The sequence below is a fragment of the Parasteatoda tepidariorum genome, chromosome 1 (assembly GCF_982258835.1).
Source record: "Parasteatoda tepidariorum strain Cologne lab strain chromosome 1, Ptep-v5.0, whole genome shotgun sequence".
In the NCBI taxonomy this organism is placed as follows: Eukaryota; Metazoa; Arthropoda; class Arachnida; order Araneae; family Theridiidae; genus Parasteatoda; species Parasteatoda tepidariorum.
Window position 1 is genome coordinate 2,669,630 of NC_141755.1, and position 20,371 is coordinate 2,690,000.

Here is a 20,371-nt window from a genome sequence, read left to right on the forward strand (position 1 = left end):
TCAACTATATATATTTTTTATTTTAAAAAAAATATTACTAGTATATCTTACAAAATCATTTTTAATTGAACTGTGAAAGAACACATTTTTGAACAGCTATTATTTTTCCTTTAGATAAATATTTTATACAATAAATCCATTACTTGATAATCAAACTAAATGCACACCACACATCATTTAATGAAGTAACTATTAAATGCCTGTTCCATTAAAGTTTGTGTCCTCCACCTGCTTCTACGTAACGGTGAGCATTGGTGGTGGAGGTGGCTGCTGACTGGCTGTGGACACTTCAGAAGGACTCTGAAACCTAGACATAGGGTCCGTCCTAGTAATCAAAGAAGTCTTCATAGGTGAGGCGCGGTGATGATGATGATGATGACTGTCAAAATGATGAGGCTGAATGAGCTGACGTACACTGTAAGGATGGTGATACAAATGCTGTTGAAGAGGACTCTGCGGTCGCAGCATTCCGTTGCTGTCGAGTCTAGGTTTGGTGTCCATTTCATCAGTACACGGACTGAGAGGAGAATTATTGTTTTGAATAGTGTCCAAATCTTGACTGTCAGTATCTTCAGTCTTATTGGAATCGGGTGTGGGTGCCTCGACACTTCCGGCACTACCCAAATTGTCCTCACTCTCTAAAGAGTTATCAGCACCGTCCAGGTAACGAATGCACTTCTTTTTTCGCCTATAACAAAGACCTTACATTGAATGATAATGGAAAAGTTTTAAAAACTTATATTTTCAGGTCAAGTAAATCTAGCATTTATTCTGAAATTTCTTTAAATAAATAAATAATTTTCAATATAACCAAATATATTTTAAAAGCAACTTCCTAATGTTTCCCAAATTCAATAAAATATTGCTTCATAAATTCTCTCACTAAACTCTCCAATTATGAATCAGATTTTCTTATTTAATTAAAGAAAATGTAATTATATATTAAATTTAATTATATGTTAAATAATGTACCTAATTATGTATTAAATGAAATAAGATGTGGACAGTTTAAAAGTGCTTGAAAAAAGGACTAGAAACTAGATTTAAAAACATATTGCACTAAAATTCAAAAGAACATGATGAAAATTTCAAATGTCTCTCTGAATGCAGCAAGAATTCTATGATAAATTGGGGAAACCTACAATTATACTAAAATAACATGTGAATTTCATGAACAAGCATTTGAAGTGTCAGTACTTCTTTTCTAACCGAGGAACATGAATTGCGAAAAAAAAGTTACATACTAGCTGCTTTGGGGCCATAAGTAACAATAAAATAATATTCTCTATGAGAAATTGATAGGATAGATAGTTAGAAAGGCAAGATAATTTGGAAACATTCATTTGGAAAATTTAATAAGTGACAAAAAAATGTAATAAGATTCGCAAATAGATAATGAATTATCGATAATAGATAATGAAACAAAACACAAAGCCTATGCATATTACATAGATAAATTACAGAATGAATAAATATTAAATATATAACTTATGAAATTAAAAATATAAATCCACCCTCAAAATTACCTGCAAGGTTTACACCAACTGTTCTGTTGGTCTAGACCAAACCTGGCTCTGCACTTCTTGAGGTTGTTGCCGTCTATAAAAGTTTATAAAAGATTATTACTTCTCAGATTTTATGGAAACATATATACGTTTAATGATAACAAAAGTTTGGGTGTTACATGGAAAAGTTGTCACGACATGATTGTTAAAATAATATTCAGCCCTGAAATTTCAGAAAATGATTTTTCAAGTATTTGCATGTTATTAAACCTCCTTATGTCAATATCTAATCAATATCAATTTATTCCACCTTGTTGACAGAAACAAATGAAAGTGCAGAACAATTTTTGTGAAGAAACACATGCAAAGGAGAAAATAATATCTACATTTTTCAGTGAAAGAGCAGAAGAAATTTCAGGGCTGAAATATTTAGATATTTTAATAAAACTCATATTGAAATGCACAATCCCAAACAATTATGAAAACAGTCATAAATATATTTACAAGTCATGTAGAAGTTTAACTTTTAGTTGAATAGAGACAATGATAAAATTGAAATACTTATTTAAGGGATCATGCGCATAGATAAAAAAGAATGTTCATATAAAAGATAAATGGAGAAAAAAAATTAAAAAAAGCAATACCACTTAAATTAAAAATTTCTTAAATTTTCAAATATTTTTAAGTACATTTTTAAAAATATTCCTCATTTCTGAAATGACATCATTTTGTAACTAGGGAAACAGAATTTCTCCTGCATTAAGTCTAACTGGGCAGGTCACAATTAAAAGGGTGTCCTATAATGACCTCCCTTAATATATATCTTTAGAATCCTTGTCAAAAATGAAGTGAATAAAAGCATAAACATTAAGGCTTAATATTTAAATGCATAAGAAACAAAAATGCTACAAAATTCTGTCAAACTATGGGTGAGGATCAACTTACTTTTTTTTTTAAATTTTCTTTGTGACAAGAATTCTAAAAATACACATATGAAATGGTCATTACAAAAACAAAGTAAAATGCTTTTGTTACTTCCATGATTAAAAAATATGATGTGTATCATTTATTCCATTTGCAGTAAGTACGGGGTTAGCCTTTATTTATTTTTGTTGGGATGGCCGTGATTCCTTTCGAACGAGAATGCTATGCATTTTAAATCAAAACAAACAAAAAACAATTTTTTTTTTCAAAAAAAGGGGGGGGGGACTTTGTTGAGTTGACAATTATCATTTTTTTAATACAATATGATATTACTTTAAAGTACATTAACATAAAGAAATAAAAATAGAAAATAACTTAACAACTTCTTCTAAGGACAATTTGAAGAACAGAATTTTTGGTCAAAAGGAAGCACAAAGTTGATTTCAAATTAATATCATGTATAGCTTAAATTCTAAAGCAACTTATCTTGGTAGGTAAATGATTTTACAACAAATGATCAAAATAAGATTTTTTCACCCAAGTAACATTTACTTCTTTCATCATTTCAATTTTAACTCTTTCAAACAAGAAAAAAAATTTTTTTTAACTAGGTTGAAAATGCATAAACTACATTAATTAAAATTTGCAAGATCTGCAAGGGAAAAAAAAAAATCTGTGAGTGTTTATCTCGCCTCAAATATTATTTATTATGAATTATGTAGCTCTCTCCTAGAATTAAAAAGAAAGCCAAAACAGGAAGCTTTTAACAGTTTTAAAACAGTTTCTGCAAAATTATAGGAGCTCATATTCATTTTAATGCTTTTGTTAATTATCAACTTTGTAGGTCATAAATAATGTTAATGCACATTCTATTTATTTCAAAATTTTCTAAATAACTGGGTGTTGTGTCATTTCAAAGTTGAGATATCATTTATTTTATACATAACAAAGACATAATAAAGGAAATTATGGTAAAAGAAATAGCTTATTACAAATATAAAGGGGGAAATATATATGCATGCTTTTGCAGATTTGCATGCAATTATGAGAACAAAAAGTTTATTTTTGGCAGAGTAATTAAACAGGCAAGAACAAAATGCTAAAAAAATGTCAACTAGGTGGAATAAAAAGCGTAATGATTTGAAGCCAGAAACCTGTATTAAAACACTGTACTTACAGGTGGTTTGATCTACCCCTGGCTGCATGTTAGTACAAATGCAAGTATTAAAAACTTTAAAAAAGCCACTGCACTAAACAAAAAAAAACATTTAAAATCTAAAACATTTGACAAAAAATTATTTTTAAAAGATAGGTATTTCTTAAAAATTATACAGATTAACATATTCATATACTAGATCTAAAGTGTAAATAATGATAGACATCTTAAACACTAGTGAAATTTTTGTGTTATAACTATAAAAAAAATCGCAAAGAAACAGATGATATTATAATATAACTTAAAATAAGGAGATTTGAAAATCTAGTTTTTAAATAACTTACATAGATAAAAAATTAACATAAATATAGAAATTTTTATCTAAAGTTGCATATTGAATTTATATATAATAGAACATTTATTCAATTTGTATATACATTTAACTAAATGTGTTATCGTGATGATTAATCATTTCGATGTTAATTCATTTCTTATTGAAGCTTCTCTTGCATACATATTTGCAAAAAGTATTTGTTTTTATCTAAAACTTTAACTGTTGAGGGAAAAAATAGAATACAGTTTATCATAAAGAATTTCAAAGATTGATCCATTTTCACAAATATCTATTTTCTTATAATAATATATTAATATTTTTTATTAGAATAATAATAATAATAAAATAAGTTTGATAAATTTATTGAATGGGGAATAATTGATAGGAATGTACCTCCATCTTGAGTTCTATCCCTTTTTCGTTTCTTTTTCTTGACTTGGAGAGCGTAGTTATCACGCGCACTCCAGCCAGGGTACTTTTGCATATGAAGCTGGCGTTCCTTTCGAGCCATTTCATAATACTTTGCCTGTTCATCACGTGACAGGCCGTGCCACTGAAAGAAGAAATATAATTTGTACAAAAATTTTTATTATATAAATAAGTGCATTCAATTATTTAGATAAACACCTTACGACCTATAGAATAAAATCACCAGTAAGGAGAAATACCAACTTCAGCAAATAAATATATTTCGATAGTGATTTTTGAGTTTATTCAAAAAAGCTGATGAAAATTATTATGAAAAAGTTCATTAAATTAGAATTCATTAAGTTTGAAATCTAAGAAAAAAAATCAAAATTTCTACTGTTATTTTTTAACTTATATTTTTTAAAAATTACACTGCCTGGTCGTTATGTTCTCCTTAATAAATTATCCTAAAAAGAAAAAAAGTAATACATGTGTAGTGACGTGCATTACTTTTAATAAACCTTCAAAAATAGAAAAAGGATTTGGAAATATTAAAAAAAAATTTTATTGCCTTAACATAGAAATTTTTCTAATGATATATACCCGCTTTAACAAATCTCCCTGCATGCATAAAAATGAATGAAAAAATTTTGATTTTTTAAAAGAACAATCATTAGCATGAAAATTAGTCTATTTGCTTTAATAAATCTTCCAGGATAGAAAAAATTAAAAAATATTTTGTTTTTTTAAACATTTCAATCAGAATTTATATGGCAATCAATCTTGTGATATGCAAAAATACTTCTCTTTTTCAACAACACACAAGAATCAATTATGTAAATGGGTCCAGTGTTAAACCTTACGAGGACACAGGATAAATTTTTCGTTACAAATTCTCTTTCGCTTCCATAACTAATTTAAAATAAGGTAAAAGTGAGTTCGGACAAACCTAAAGTAATACTGAAAAGATATAAAGACATTTTTTAAATACTGAAAAGAAAATTTCAAAATGAAAATAAATTATGAGAAGACAACTAAGGATTACAAAATGGGAAGTTTTCTTCCTATAATTTGTTTGTGTTTTGATATTTTCAATTTTTCTTCAGCAAATGAAACTTTATAGCTTACTCTAAATTTGCTTGAACTCGCTTTTTCTATATTTCAAAGCAGTTATGAAGATGAAAGAAAATTTGCAATGAAAAGTTTTCCCCGTGGTATGGCGTCCACTTAATCTCACACAATTGAATAAAAAAATATGAAAAATCCGGTTTCTCTCTAAAATAATCAGCATTAGGTTGAAAATTGATACAGTGTACATATGTTTCCCAAAACAAATCTTCTATAATAGAATAAAAATATGGAAAACAAAGTATTTAATAATAATGAAGAATTTCAATTAATTTAAAAAGTTTTTAAAAAATTAAAATTTAAAACATGAGGAAATTGTTAGCTGAAACAAAATTATTCAGGCAGAAATACTACTTCAATATTCGCATATTATTAAATAAAAGTGTTACCTTTCGGCCGAGTATTTGGTTGATAGCTGCACTTTCCTTCAAGGTACACTCCGCCACGACTTTGGCTCGCATTTCTTTCATGTAAAGCATGAAAGCATTAAGGGGTTTTTTAATGTGCGTTTTTCTCTCTCCATTATTATTGGTCATGTCATTATTGTTGTTATTATGAGTACTAGTTGGCACTAAAGACTTGGGACTGTATTTTTGTTCAGAGTATTCTGGCAAGCTCCTGAAAATAAACAACACTTCTATAAACAAGTTTTCTAACTAAACAAAATAGCTATAAATATTTGAGCACATTGATTAAACTTTATACAACAAACCATCGTTTTATACCTAATTAATATGACAACACTTGGTCATTGCAAGTATATATTTCTTTAAATTCCTCATATTAATGCTAAAAAACCTCATATTACTAAGGCTAGATCATTACAAATAAACCTAAATAGTAGGCAAAATTATAAAGTAAATAGCAGTTATAAGTTAAAGTAAAAACAATAAAACTATGCATGCAAATTTTTAAAAAGAACATTAAACATTTTAAAATTTTATTTAGTTGTTTGAGAAATAGATGGCAGCACAAGAAGCAGACTTAGTTGATAAGTAGGCTTCTTTTACCTGTACCCATAAAAAAGTTTTCTTGCACTTGCTATGATTTTCATTCATCTGACAAAATAATAGCAACAGTGTATCAAGATTTAGTCATATATGGTTACCATATACTAATATTGGTAAAAGGAAGAAAAAAATAAATCAATTTAAATGAGTTGATTTTTTTAATTATTTTTGAATTGGTTGAGTAAGAAACAAAATATACAGGAAAATAAAAGAAAAGAAAAATGAATGTTATCTTACAGTGGATACCTGTGGTTGGTGTGATGTAAAGATAACTCCTGTTTTGGTCCAGATGTAATAAGGGCAGGATGAGAGATACCCGGATAGTGCGTCAGTATCGTTGGCGGACTGAACCTTGGAAGATTCGCAGACGTGACAGGCAAGGCAGATGAATAGGCGCTTCGGAAACCGGCCGAAGTCGTCGGGTAAAGAGAGGGCGGGTGCCTACAATAATTATAAATGTTCTCTCAATCATAAAGATTTTTTAAAAAACTGATGATTACATTACATTATTCAACAAAATTCACCATACACTTTGTTAAATAATAATTAACTCTTTTTTAATGACTCTTTTTTATTCAAAACGCCCCAAAATGCTAAAATTTGCTCTTAATCATTTCTTTATATTTTCTTAAATTTTGCATCACAAATAACCAATAATGATTTCAAATTAGAAATATAACGTCAAATGATTTCAATATTCAAAGTTTTTAATAGCAAATTTTATACTTATTTGTGTTGTGCAGCATTTTAGGACAAATTTAATTATATCTAGGCAAATATATATTTTAAAAAGTATTTTGTGTAACATATTAATTTGTTTTAAATTTTATTTGTAATCAAAAAAGTTAAATTATTCAATTTTAAAAAAATTGAATTGTAAGTGACATTTATGCTTAATTAAATAAGTGATTAATTAATACCTTACTAAAGTTCAACAGGTCAGGTCATTTTATGATGGTTAAACATAACTGGCAGAAAGAAAAATTATATTCAGAAGGATTATGAAATAACTTACAAACAAAAACACCCAAATTTCTTTTTAAAAAAATTAATGAATTTCTTTTTTTTAATTTAAAGTCCACGGTTGAAGCTTTATATAAGTATAGAGCATAGCGTGAGATCGTAAATGAATAAGTCGTAAATGAATGAATACCATAACCAATGTAGAATCAATCACTATTTCTAAGAAAAACGTGACTTAAGCTTAATTTCTCTAAAAGCATCCAGTAAATTCGAACAAAACTATTATTTTTTATTGATACTACTACTTTGGTGCTTTGGAGCACAGTCTATCTAAAAAAAATTACAATTTTTATATATTCCATTTATTCTCAAAGTATTATTACAGCTTTTAATTTTTTATAACTACACTATTATTTAAAAATAATACTCGTAGTATTATACTTAAGAGCATTTTTGAAATTTTTTTTTCTTTATAAATGCATAACAATTGTTATTAAGAGGAGGAAATTTTAAATTTAAGATTACAAAAAATTAGTCTTTTATAGCCAGATATCAATTTAATATAAAAATAGAAATTACTTCATATTACGTTTTTTGTTGTTGTTGTTAACAGTAAATAAGACAAATGCTATATTAACACAATTATTATTTAACACTCTGATGACAGTTAAATTCATCTGTGTGATCCATGTGAAATGGTAGATAAATTGAGTAAATCTCTATTATTTAGCTGAATCCTGTTTCAAGTGTAAAAAAAAAAATACCTAAAAATTATAGCTTTATTATTAAACATAAGTTTAAAATTAGAACACTTTCTAAAATTACGACGTTTATGAAATCGTTTTCTTACATTTTCCTTATTTTTTTTTATTAAAGAATATTTTTAAGTGTGGAAAATAGAACCGAGCGTGGAAGCAGCAGAGGATTGTTTTCCAGTTTTTAATTTTTGTTCTTAATGATTAACTTCTGTTGTAAATGGTTAATTTTTCAATTATTTATACACAAGGACAACTTATGGATTAAAAAATTAGTTTACAAGAATATTTTGCTAAATTTAAAATATTTAAAAATTACACTAATAATTCATAAGTTTCGAATTAATAGTTACACAAGTATACAATATAATTTTAAAGCAACAATCTATTATTTTACTTTAAATTACACAACCTGCTAAGATATATCTATTCAGAACAATACACTATTAGATGAACAAAATAATAAATCAGCGGCACTTTCCAAATAAAATCAATAAAAACAGAATAATGGAGTCATTAACCTTCAAAATTTAACTGCCATTTCAAAGGAACAAATATATATTTTTTTTAAAAATTTAAAATAAAACGACATTTTATTAATAAAAATTTCATTCAGAAGTTCCCACGCCACCGCCGCTCCTCTTTTTCAATCTGAAGTTATTTCGTAACCTGAAAGGCATAATTAAAGAATCGTAACCGCAACTGATAGCTTTAAGGTCATCGTCCATTCCTTTGTTGATTCTGAGCGCGCTGCCCGAAATGAATAGTTCTCGATAACGTCTTCCATTGTTCTGAAGTGTAATTTTTTAATTGCTGACATTTGAATCATTCAATGTAACCGCGAGCTGTTGTATTGGTGTGGTCTATGAGAATGATCTATCATGAATATGAATTAGATGGGATTTTAAAAGGAGTTTGTTCTTCCTGTTGAACAGCTTCTTTATTTATTATTCACATTAAAAGATAATCTGAGTACGAAACGAAATTTCGTTGAAGTTTTAGCATTAGCGAAGCACTAAGTGAATGCCCGTTCTAAGTACGGGATGGAAACAATTATATATTGCACCTATATTTATATTATTTGCTACCAGAAGAGCCTATCACCAAAAATTAATTAAACAGCTTGGGCATCAATAATAGTACAGCGATTTTTTACGTTTCTCCTAAGCGAATGAGTAGCATTGGTTTTACTTTTTAGAGCATATTTAATTTTTTGTTTCAACTATTACCAAAATTAATTAAGCATCATTGGTCTCAATAAAAGTATTTTCTTATGCTTCTCCTGAGCGAATTAGTACTATCTCCATTAATTTTGCTTTTCTGTACAAAACCTAAAGTTTTTTTTCTTTTATTTCTACCGTTAATTTTAAATTATTGAGAATGACATAAACACCTTTTCAAAGCATAATTATAAAAATAAATAAATAAACACGTGGTTTCAGATAATTTTAGGAATGCTAATTTGGTGACGTAGGTTGCCTATGCTACCATTCACGTTGATCATTGAGTTTATCTGACATAACGAATAAAGAATGTCTGAGAACGCGATACAATTTCTTTTTTTTTTTTTTTTTTTTTTTTTTAATGAGATCTATAAGCTAGCAAATATCAATGATGTAATCTTTAATATTTGTCGAAACAGAATCATTTGCGATTTCATTTTTATCAATGGCACTTATACAATAAAGAAAATTCGATTTTTCAAACGTCTGTTCTGAACAAAGTAATTGAAATTTTTGAACGCTTCTTATGATCGGGGTCTAAAATTGCTCCTTCCATCGAGCGCTCAAATTTCAGGCAGCTAACATAAATCGGTTCTAGAGTTCATAGAGACAAAATTCCAGAGTTAAAAATATCGATAACTGAGTGCCTGTAACAGAACTTTAATCGTAATTCAACATTTTAAATCGGTTTCTGTTGTAATTTCAGTTTTATCATTGTGTTTTAAAAATTTCTACTAGTTTTTTAAAATGTGTGGTTCAATTGCCTTGTTTAATTGAAACTATAAGAAATACGTAAATGTAAGAAGAGTTGTATCATTTTCATTAAATGAATTTAAAAAAAATAATAATAATTGTTCAGTTGAGATCGTACTAATTACACTAATTCTATTACTACTATTAAACGCTTTCCTGTAACCTTTATTCCTTCATGTCCTTGGAAAAGCAACAGCTACAATTTCAATATATAGCAATTTCTTTTTCATCGCTTGGAAATTATTTTGGGCTTCGTTATTAAAATAATAAATAAAAAGCAAAGAGTGTTACAACTTCAAAAGATCCTTCTAGAGAGAGAGAGAAAAAACCTACTTTTTTCTATAAAAAAAAAAAATAATAAATAAAAATGTTGATTTTTTTTTCTCACAAAGTTACAGCATTAGTCTTAAACATAAAAATAAAAATGAAAAAATTAAAAATAAATAAATAAATGTAGAATATTGCGCTTGTGAAAGAAACGCAAATTTTTAATTTAAATTACAAATTTGTCGTACAACCATTAAAGAATTTTAAATACATATGGATATCAAATGGGTAAAAGAGTTGCTAATTTTACTAAGCAATTTTAGTCTCAATAATTTGTATCAAAGTCAGAATCATATACCAAACAGACCACGAAAATTAAGAATACACGACTTTACAAAACAAATTGCTGCTCTTATTATTCAGTATTTCTTATTCGAAATGCTACCAAATTTGTGATTTTTAAGAAATAGATAAAATCAATAAATACAAAACTCATTATAAAAAGTAAATTAAAGAAAGAATGTATTTATATAAACCAATGTGTTATCACTTATATATATATATATATATATATATATATATTCCGCATCACTCCAAAATATATAAAAAAAAAAAAAATTATAGGATCCAGAGGTAAAAGGAGGGCGGCAACGTTTTACGCTTGAAACCATTGTACAACAAGACAGGTGATTCAGAAGCATATATTATCAATAATTCTCGCCACTTGGCAAGGACTAATTTTCGTAGAAGCTAAAAACATACACAAAAGGACAAGATAACAATTTGAAACTGGTCAAAGAATAAAAAAGAGGAGGGGAGGTGGTTTTTTTTATCTATTGAAAGTATCACTGGGGTCGTTCTAATCACCCCGGTAATAAAAGAACGTGTCAAACATACAAACAACGTCGCACAATGGGATTCCTGAAAATAAAAGCTTCGTGTTCAATAAATCTCCCGATAAAAGGTGAACTGTTTAAACAAGAAAATTCTGTGGGGAGGGTTAAGGCGGTTTCAAGATGTCAAAATAAGAATGGGTTTAAGTCCTGCAGGGTAATAGTCGCTTGTTCTGCACGTTTTTCCTTTATTGCATTCTGAGGATTTTTTTTTCTTCCTTGTCCCCAGTTGCATGGCAGGGTCTTCTTCCTTCACAACTTAGTCCTAAACAATGTTCAACCATGAACCTTTCTATCAAGTTTAAATGGCATTTTTTTGACACTCTGGACACATATACGATCTCTAGAAATGGCATACATATTGAATAGATTTAAGTATTTGAGATTTCAAAAACGGATTTTTTTTTTTTAAAGTACTGTAGTAACCATGATGTATCGTTAACCCTTTGACGCAGCATTTTTATTAAACATATTTTTAATATATTTTTCTTCATTATGTATTGATTGAGATCAAAATAAATGAAAAATGCTATATTTAACATTATAATAATTCATGGTTATGAATTACAGCGCGAAACGCTGGTATATTTTACTGCATTAAAGTTCAAATGGTCAAAAAAAAAAAAGGCTCACTAGCTAACACTTTTCACTTACAACGGAAAAAAAAAATTTCTTTTTGGATTTTATATTTCAGTACAGATAATCATATTCTGATAATCTAAAAGTCTTTTATTTAAAATACTGAAATGTATTATTGCTTGTAATTAGAGAATCAGAAAAAAATGTATGAAAGGTACACCGGTGTCCCATCTACTTCAAAGGGTTACAAGATCATTTCAATAAAATAAAATAAAAAGTTTTAGAAACAAGCACTATGTGTGAAAACGTTTATTATATTTTAAATTGAAGATGACTGTAGTGAGATTACAATTCAGGGACTCACGAATTGTCGGAAAGAGCCAAATAATATTAAATGTCAATAATTTTCTTACACATACACTATTTTCCGATCGGGAGGAAATTTAATTTACATTCCTACCCAGTCCATGCACTCATTAAAGTAGCAATAGTGTCCACGGGAAGAAGAAAATTTTTTTAATTACAACTGGGACTTAAAATCTTGTTTTTGCACCGAAACCTATAGTTATGAAAAGGATACTTCTTTTTAAAGTCGGAAAAAATAATAAATGCTTAGATTTTCTTACGACTTCGCCCAAATCATTAAGAAAATAAATTAGTAGTTGATGCCAATTTCTGTGTATTCATTTATATAAACAAATCGGTGCGTTATAAAAATGGAGAAACAACTGAAGGGGACAATGCCTAATGACTTTCATGTGTCACAAAAGAAAAAGAGATGGATTGTTTCTTTTTTTTTTAGTCAGGAAATATGAGCGATTCACTTTAAATAATGATGATTTCTGTGCATTTTAATCCCATTATGATCACCCTGGACGCCATTTAAACTAAAATTTCAATGAATCAAAATAAAAAGTGCTAAACAAAATGTTTATTGGTATTGGAATAAGGGTGGTTGACTAGGAACACGAAAATCATTTTGATTCCATCTCGTCTTGGTTCATTTGTAACACACTATTATAACAAAACGAATGAGAGTTCATGGATAAGACTTCTTCACAAATGCGTGATTACTTACCACTGAATTTGATGAGTAAAATCTGGTGTGAAAACAGGCGGATATTGTGCCGGCGGACCTATGTACATCGTCCGGCTTGGTATGCCTAAAAAAAAATGGTTATGGTTAGCACTTGTATTCATTTTATTTAAGTAGGAGATAAGCAAGACGTTATTATACCAGTTTTTGGATCTATCGTTACAGGAGGAATTCCCATATGAGCTGGTGGTGGTTGAGGGGGAAATGGTTCACCGTGAATATTCACCATAAACGGCAAAGGCGAACCGGAATGCGGAGGGACCATTGGCACCTTGCCCGCCTGAAAAAACAAAAAAACAAAATTAATTATTTATGCAACTTTTTTAAAGCAAAAGCAAAGTTTAAAAAAATTAACTAACATGGATAGTAGTTTGAAAAATTTTGGAGTACCTTGAGCCATAACAACGTCCAAATTTTACAACAATCATACTATGGGCTCTAAGTTGAATACTATTACAGAACAAATTAACTTTCGTAAACCTCATCCGATATTACGGCTAAACTTCAGAAGAAATAATGCTCACTTTAACACTTCATTAAGATGGAAGAAAATTGACAAGATATTATGGGTTCGAGATACTTTATTCAGCGTAGAAATCAATATTTTCTAAAAGTGTTAAATTTTAGTGTATCTTATTTCCAAAAAGGATGACAACTTCTTTACATCTTTCATGTAGTGAAACATCCCAGACCATTCCTTTGTGTTCATCTAATGACGATATCTGAAGTGAGTGTTTTCGAAAGCGAAAATACTTGTGTGAATGCGCGTGAATTTGGAGCAAGGCATCCACATTATTGGTGTTTAGATTTAACTGCACTTTTTTTTTAAGGGTGCATGAACACTCGAACTTTAAATAAAGTTTTTCCATCATACAATTTTTAGAGTTGTCCAACAACCCACATCAAATTCAGAGAGAAGTTGTTTTACAACGGACTGTTGCTGTAAACCACAGTTTTTACAGAGTACAGAATCTGTCCAATGTGCAGCTCATTGAGCAAACAACTTTTTTCTGACTTTTTTTTAAATCTTAGATATGGATTTTTTTTCTTCGAAATAGTTTATTCGGATACAATAAAGGTTTTAGAAAACAAGTTTATATTTTGGTTCCTTCATAATTTTGCCATTTATTTTAAATAAAATGAAACCAACCCTACTCCACCCTCCTCAAAGTATACAATGCTCGCTAGATAAGGAGTTTCACAGAAATAAGGTAACGAATGAAATATAAATTAGAAGCTTGCATCATTACATATAGCCATTAAATGAAACGCGATTTTAAAAAGTCACTTTTACAATTTTTAATGATTTAAGTCAACTATGGTAACATTATGGCACATTGTGTCATTTAAGTTTAGATCCCATATAAAATCAGAAGGCTGCATCAGCATTCGGAATATCTTACCCCCCCCCCCCAATTCTCGATACACCCTTTCTCTCTCCACACCATTCCACCCCCACAATAGCTTATTCGGCGGATACTTAATTGGCGGTCAAGGAGGCGGAAAAATTTCCGCTAATGAATTTTCCGCCAAGTGATTCAGCGGATCCGAGGAATTTCTCAGCATCCCTCGTATTCGCCCTCACCCCCCACTCCACCATTAAATGGATAACATTCTGTGCCGCTATACGCTAATGAATTGAGAAGTCTAGCCCTCGGGCTAAGGCAGGTACGTGATTCGAGGGGTAAGGGGGCCCCTTCTGCTTCCCCTTCGGGAAGTGCTCGAAAATGATTTCTCTCAATTCCACCACCCCTTTTCCCAGTGGGTATCGGAAGCGATGAGCTTTTCAAAATTATCGATTCTTCAAATAAAAGGTCGGCATTCAAGTACCTGGGTTCAAACTAGGCACCCAATTAAGAGTATACCATGGAATAAACCCCAAACTAATTGCAAATTATGGTTCAATATATGAGCATTATTAGAACATGTGTAATTTATATGGTGAATAAACCAGTAATATTATTTTGAGAATAACTGATTGATAGGGTGATTATCTGAGTTGCGTTATAAAATTTTATAAAGCATTTGGAAAACTATATGCACTATATGCGATATTTTAAAAATAACATAATTCCCTGTTCGGAGAGGAGAAAGTTTTAAAATCGAATAGTAACCTTCCTCGCACTCCAGACTATCAGTGTGCCAAATTTAATATCAATAAAAAAAAAATTTCAAAAAAAAAAAGTACAATATCTTTGGGCAGACAACCGCTTATTTTTATATTATGTAGTTCATTTTGGACCCATGCAGTAAAAATAAAAGTGGACCCTATCGAATAAGTAACAAGTATTTTTACGCTTCCTGTATTTCCGAGAAACTAAATATTATCCTTAAAGATCTATCTACTTTAGAATATTTTTGATATCCTAATCTCATCCTTAAAAGGACGATCACGACGTCCTTATTTCAAATAAAATAATAAATAACTTGATTGTTCTGAAATATGATTATCGTGGACGATGCTGCTTACTTGTTACTTACTTGCTCGCCTATTTAACAAACCACTTTGCAAATCTAATTAAACCTAAAAATGTCCATCATGCAGATTTCGTGACAATTTTAGTGGTTTTACTGAGAATTTAGATAAATTCTTAATCTTCCTTATTATTATTATTTTTTTAAAATGTACGTGAAAAATACTTCATCAAGAATAAATACTATAAATGGATGTATTTTTTCTTCGTATTGTGCGTTTTTATATTATATTTTTAAAAAATTTTCAGAACAGGCAATAATGGTTTTAAAAAAACAGAGAGTTTAGTGGAAGATTTTTAAAGAGACAGTTCAGAGCAAATTGGAAAAATCTAGCTTTAGAATGTATGGTATTTATAAACAAAGAGGAATTGTCATTAGAAACAGTCAAACTTGACAAAATGGGTCAACATTAAATAAATACGCATGGCTGATCTTAACACGAACAATCTTCAAACTGTCATTTAACATGTTCTTCCACCAGAAAGGTTTGCAGTTTAAACGTAAGCACCCTTTTAAACATAAGAGCACTTTTCCATTGCTCTCTCTTTTAAAGACACTCATTTTAAGTCGACGCAATCAGGTGATGTCTCCCACTCGGACACAAATTTCATGTTTTTTAAAGCCAATCATAGACTTCACATGCAGCGAATCATTTCTCAAGAGAGGGTCTCAAAGATGGAATTCTCTCATTTTGAACCATATGCCTTTCCAACTGCCACCTAACACTAATTCTTAATATTTGGGAATATTATCGTAAAAGAAAACGATAGACATTATTTATACATTAATATTTATTGCGCAAATGTTATGTATATTATAGTTTATGAGTACTCAAATGAGTTTATGTATTTTAATAGTTCATTAATATGTTTCAACATTTTAAGTAAGACAGCGCTTCTGTTCTTATATTCGACCCTAGTTCCTTGTACATTTTGGGGAATACAACAGAAAACATAATTATTTTCCTTAATATGTTTATGCTTGTTTCGAAATTACATCATTCTGAGCATGTCTTTAAATAGAAATCGTAATATTTCTCTCTTATAGTACAGTATTTTTTCAGCCAACAAAATTTCAAAAAGAAGGAAAAACAGCACTTTACTTAGATAATTACAAAAATTCGTAGACTGCAGTCTTATTCAGGAAGCTCAAAATAGCACAGAAATCTCTTCTTTTTTCACAGAGACATAAGAATGACATACAATGCCAGCGTTACTGTCACAATCTCTCAAAACAGTTCGCGAAAAATAAACACACAAACAACAGCAAAAGAAAAATTTTACGATGCAAGTTTTAGAAAGAAAGAAAGAGATAGAAAAGGAGGGAGTTTGGAAGGATGTGAAAAAAGAAAAAAAAGAAAAAATCTGTAAAACGACAAAAATGACGAAACTCTTCACTCCTTTTCATGACGGAATTATACGGTACCGAAAAATTCAAAATAATAAGAAAATAGAAAAAATAAGGGGAGTTGACGATGTAAAAGAAGAAAGAAAAAAAAGGTTCTTAGAATAGTAAATGAGATTTATTGATTGGAAGAAGGAGGATCAGAAAATGGTGTTAAGTCAGCAACGGGCGTCAACTGAAATTGAATATGTTGAGAGCAAAAATCCTTTTGCGCATGCGTATTGTTTAGATGGAGAGTAAAATTCACTAATGATGGCTGACACGGTGTTTTTAATACCTAGTCTTAAGGACAGCAATTTTGTTGCGTTTTTACTTCAGAATTTTTTTTTTTAAGTTGAAAAATAAGAAAAGGGATTTAAATATTCGAAAGCATCTTAAGAGGCCGAAATATTTTTCTTCTTCGTCGTTAAAAGCGTCCAACCGTTTTGCTTATGCAAAATTAAGATCCATTGAAGGGTATAAAAATGAATGTGTTTAGAAGTTAAGAAGTCTTGAATTCACTTCAGTTCAGAAAGGATATAAAAGGAAGAAAAAAAAATACCTGCACTAATTCTGAAAGATGTTTAAGCATATTCTAGAAAGAATTTTAAAAATGAATACACTACCCACTCAAAAGCTTTAAAACGAGTATTAAATATTCCTCGTTTGAAGAAAAAGGAAAATGAAATTAGCAGTGTATAAAATATCGTTCTGTTGTGCGAAGAAAATTTTCGATTATGAAAATATCTCATAATCGAAATCTTTTGAACCTTTTAAGAGCAGCAAAAGATTTGCAAGTAAAATGCTTTGGAATTTAGAAATCAAAAGATTAAGGGTCTGAAACGAAGCTAAATTTGACGAACAAGAAATCAGATTTCAACGAAGCACTTATTTTATTTTTAAAAAAAAATTAATATAACTCCTTTAAGATTTATTTAAATTTGAGAGCAAATTGCGCTATCTAAATTTAAATGTTTTTTAATAGTTTGAATACAAAACACTCGTTGCATGCAGTAATTAAAATGGGGATTAATAAAAGAAGAAATATTTTCATGATCGTTCTACATCCTACAAAAATTAACAAATAAACAAGTGAAAAGAGTTGATGTATGATATGATTCACACAGGGATAGAAGTTACCTATTAAAATTATGTGACTCTTTTGAGAAAACGAAAAAATGCTAAACTATGCATAATAGAAATTATATCAAATATTACACTATGCATTCTGCACTTCATTAAAAAAATTTTAAAAAATAAGAAGACGCGACAATTGTTGAAAATTTATTATGCACAGTAAGCACATAAAAGGTGATAAATAAATAGATTAATACACGAAATAATTCTTATTTTAAAAGTCTGACATTTTCTCGTTCTAAAAACCAATTGTGATGATTTCAAGAGTTGACCTCAAAGTGTTAATTATTCAGTTAACGCTAACTAATAGTCTATTTTTATATTCGCTTTTTTATGATTTTAAATACTACGTTTTGACCCAAAATTGTATTATTGAATTGAAAAGAAATCTAAACAATGCATAGCGTTGCAAGTGCATAAATTATTCATGAATTCACAAATTTAAAGAGAGAAAAATGTCCAGCAAATAAAAAATTAAAAACAAGAATCGTCATAAAAACGAAAACTTATAATGAAAAAAGTTTATTTGTATAAATTCAACCTTTCTTTTCTTTTTAGACGATATCATGACAAAAACAAAATAATTGCGATTAGATTCAGTCGATCTGAAAATTTCCGTCTGAAAAAAAAAATCAACCTCATCCGTTACGGAGGTCAAATAACGGGAAAAATAAAGTAGGGGGGGTATGAAATAATAAAAAAGCTTTCTACTAGAAAGCAATTACGCAGGGAACATCTCTTTCATTGTAAAAATGTCTCTGAATGCAGAAAAGGCTTTTTCCTACAATGGCTCCATCTGGCTTCGTCTATTCTGTCCTACATTAGCGTCCGACCCTAAAATCCTCTTCAGAGTTTTTACTTTTAATACAACTCGTACGAGTGTTTGTATTGTTGGTGATATTTAAAAGCTTCGGTTTTTCTACGAGTGTTTTTTTGTCCCTCTTACACTCAATGAGGATTTTATAAATCCGTTTGTGCATTAGAAGGATTTGCTGTAGTGTCACCAAGTTCGCGCCCCACTACTTTTCGCTGAAAATGGAATAAAAAAATAACATAAGTTTTTTTTTTTTCTTTTATGGCTGATTATTGGTGTAGTAACGCAATAGTGTTGAATGATTATTAGAGCTATTTCCAGTTGTCGCTAAATGTATATCTAATGCGTTCCATTTATGAATTGAATTGGCAATAGTAAATATGCATTACAGTGGGTAACAATATTTAAGAGTGGTTATAACAAGACGCATTGTTGTGTGTGTAAAAAAAAAAAAAAGAAATTTAAAAAAAAAAACTTATTTTAGTAAAACAGAATTCTTAAAAAAATTTGTTTTTGTCACTTGGAACCACCATCTTGTCATTGGAAATGGCACGGATCGGTATTTATCCCAGGTATTATCGTTTTCATCATGAAAATGATATTTAGAGAAATAGTATTGTTATTAAATCAAATATTCATATTTTGATGTTTAACGATATATGAATATATATAGCATACACGAAACTGCAAATTTTTTAAAGCTTTCTGCTAAAGATATATTCAATTAAAATATTCACGATGCGGAGATGCCCTATCCTTTGTTTAAAAAAAAATGCGTATAATAATTTTAAAGAGCTTATTTGAAGTTTTGTATAGCGCCTTCATTTAACCTTTTGTTTGCTTAAGAATATTTATTTTTAATGAATCGGATATTTAAAATATCAAGTCATCACAAAAATGCGAATCTATTTTATATATTGCACGTTAATAGCTGCGTGCTTCATATTATAGATTATATGTTTTATTTCTTCGGCCACGTCGCTCGCTATTTACACAAACAATCCATACCGGTACTATAAAAATAGCGTCTTCGATCAAAACCGCTAGCTCATTGTGTCAGTTGTACTTGATGAATACAGGACGCGTTCAGTTATCCCCACCCTTATTCTATATTTTTATAGTCAATCAAATTGCCTGAAAAATATAAACGTTAAGGTTTGCAAATGAACAGGAAGAAATAAATACTGTGGAATCACTACCGAAGAATACAAGATAAGAAAGAACATCAAAATCAATCCGATTGTACGATAAAACTTGAAGAGTCTCTCATAATTGCCTTTCAACTTCTTTCAGTCCCGCCTTCTTCAGTTTTTCCTCGCTCACATATAAATGAGCGACTGCCCTTACATTTGAACTTCATTTTTGAAAAGGATTTTAAGTGGAGTTATTAAAGAACATCCCCTATAATGTTCTTTAAGTATAAAAAAAAGAAGGATAGTCATAAGAATGAACCATCTCAAAAATGAAATTAATAAAATGTTTTAATTAAAAATTATTTGGAAGTCACTGTGTTCATCTATAATAAAACCGTTTATAGATTATTAACCTTTTTCGCTATCTTATTTCCT

The 20,371-nt window shown here is 29.3% G+C and overlaps 1 protein-coding gene across 4 annotated transcripts in view; it reads right to left on the reverse strand.

The window, feature by feature from the left end:
- LOC107450033 (protein pangolin, isoforms A/H/I/S) overlaps nucleotides 1–20,371 on the reverse strand; it is a 155,015-nt gene continuing 134,644 nt past the window's right edge. For 2 of the 4 annotated variants that reach the window (XM_021144539.4, XM_016065741.4), the window contains 7 exons: nucleotides 13,136–13,274; nucleotides 12,977–13,061; nucleotides 6,703–6,906; nucleotides 5,845–6,073; nucleotides 4,313–4,472; nucleotides 1,527–1,599; nucleotides 1–688 (listed from right to left, as the gene is read on the reverse strand). In XM_021144539.4, the coding sequence (XP_021000198.1) occupies nucleotides 235–688; nucleotides 1,527–1,599; nucleotides 4,313–4,472; nucleotides 5,845–6,073; nucleotides 6,703–6,906; nucleotides 12,977–13,061; nucleotides 13,136–13,274 (1,344 nt within the window). In that variant the 3' untranslated portion in view covers nucleotides 1–234. The remainder of the gene's footprint in view (nucleotides 689–1,526; nucleotides 1,600–4,312; nucleotides 4,473–5,844; nucleotides 6,074–6,702; nucleotides 6,907–12,976; nucleotides 13,062–13,135; nucleotides 13,275–20,371) is intronic. The other 2 variants (XM_021144540.4, XM_071180253.2) reach the window with 1 other exon arrangement.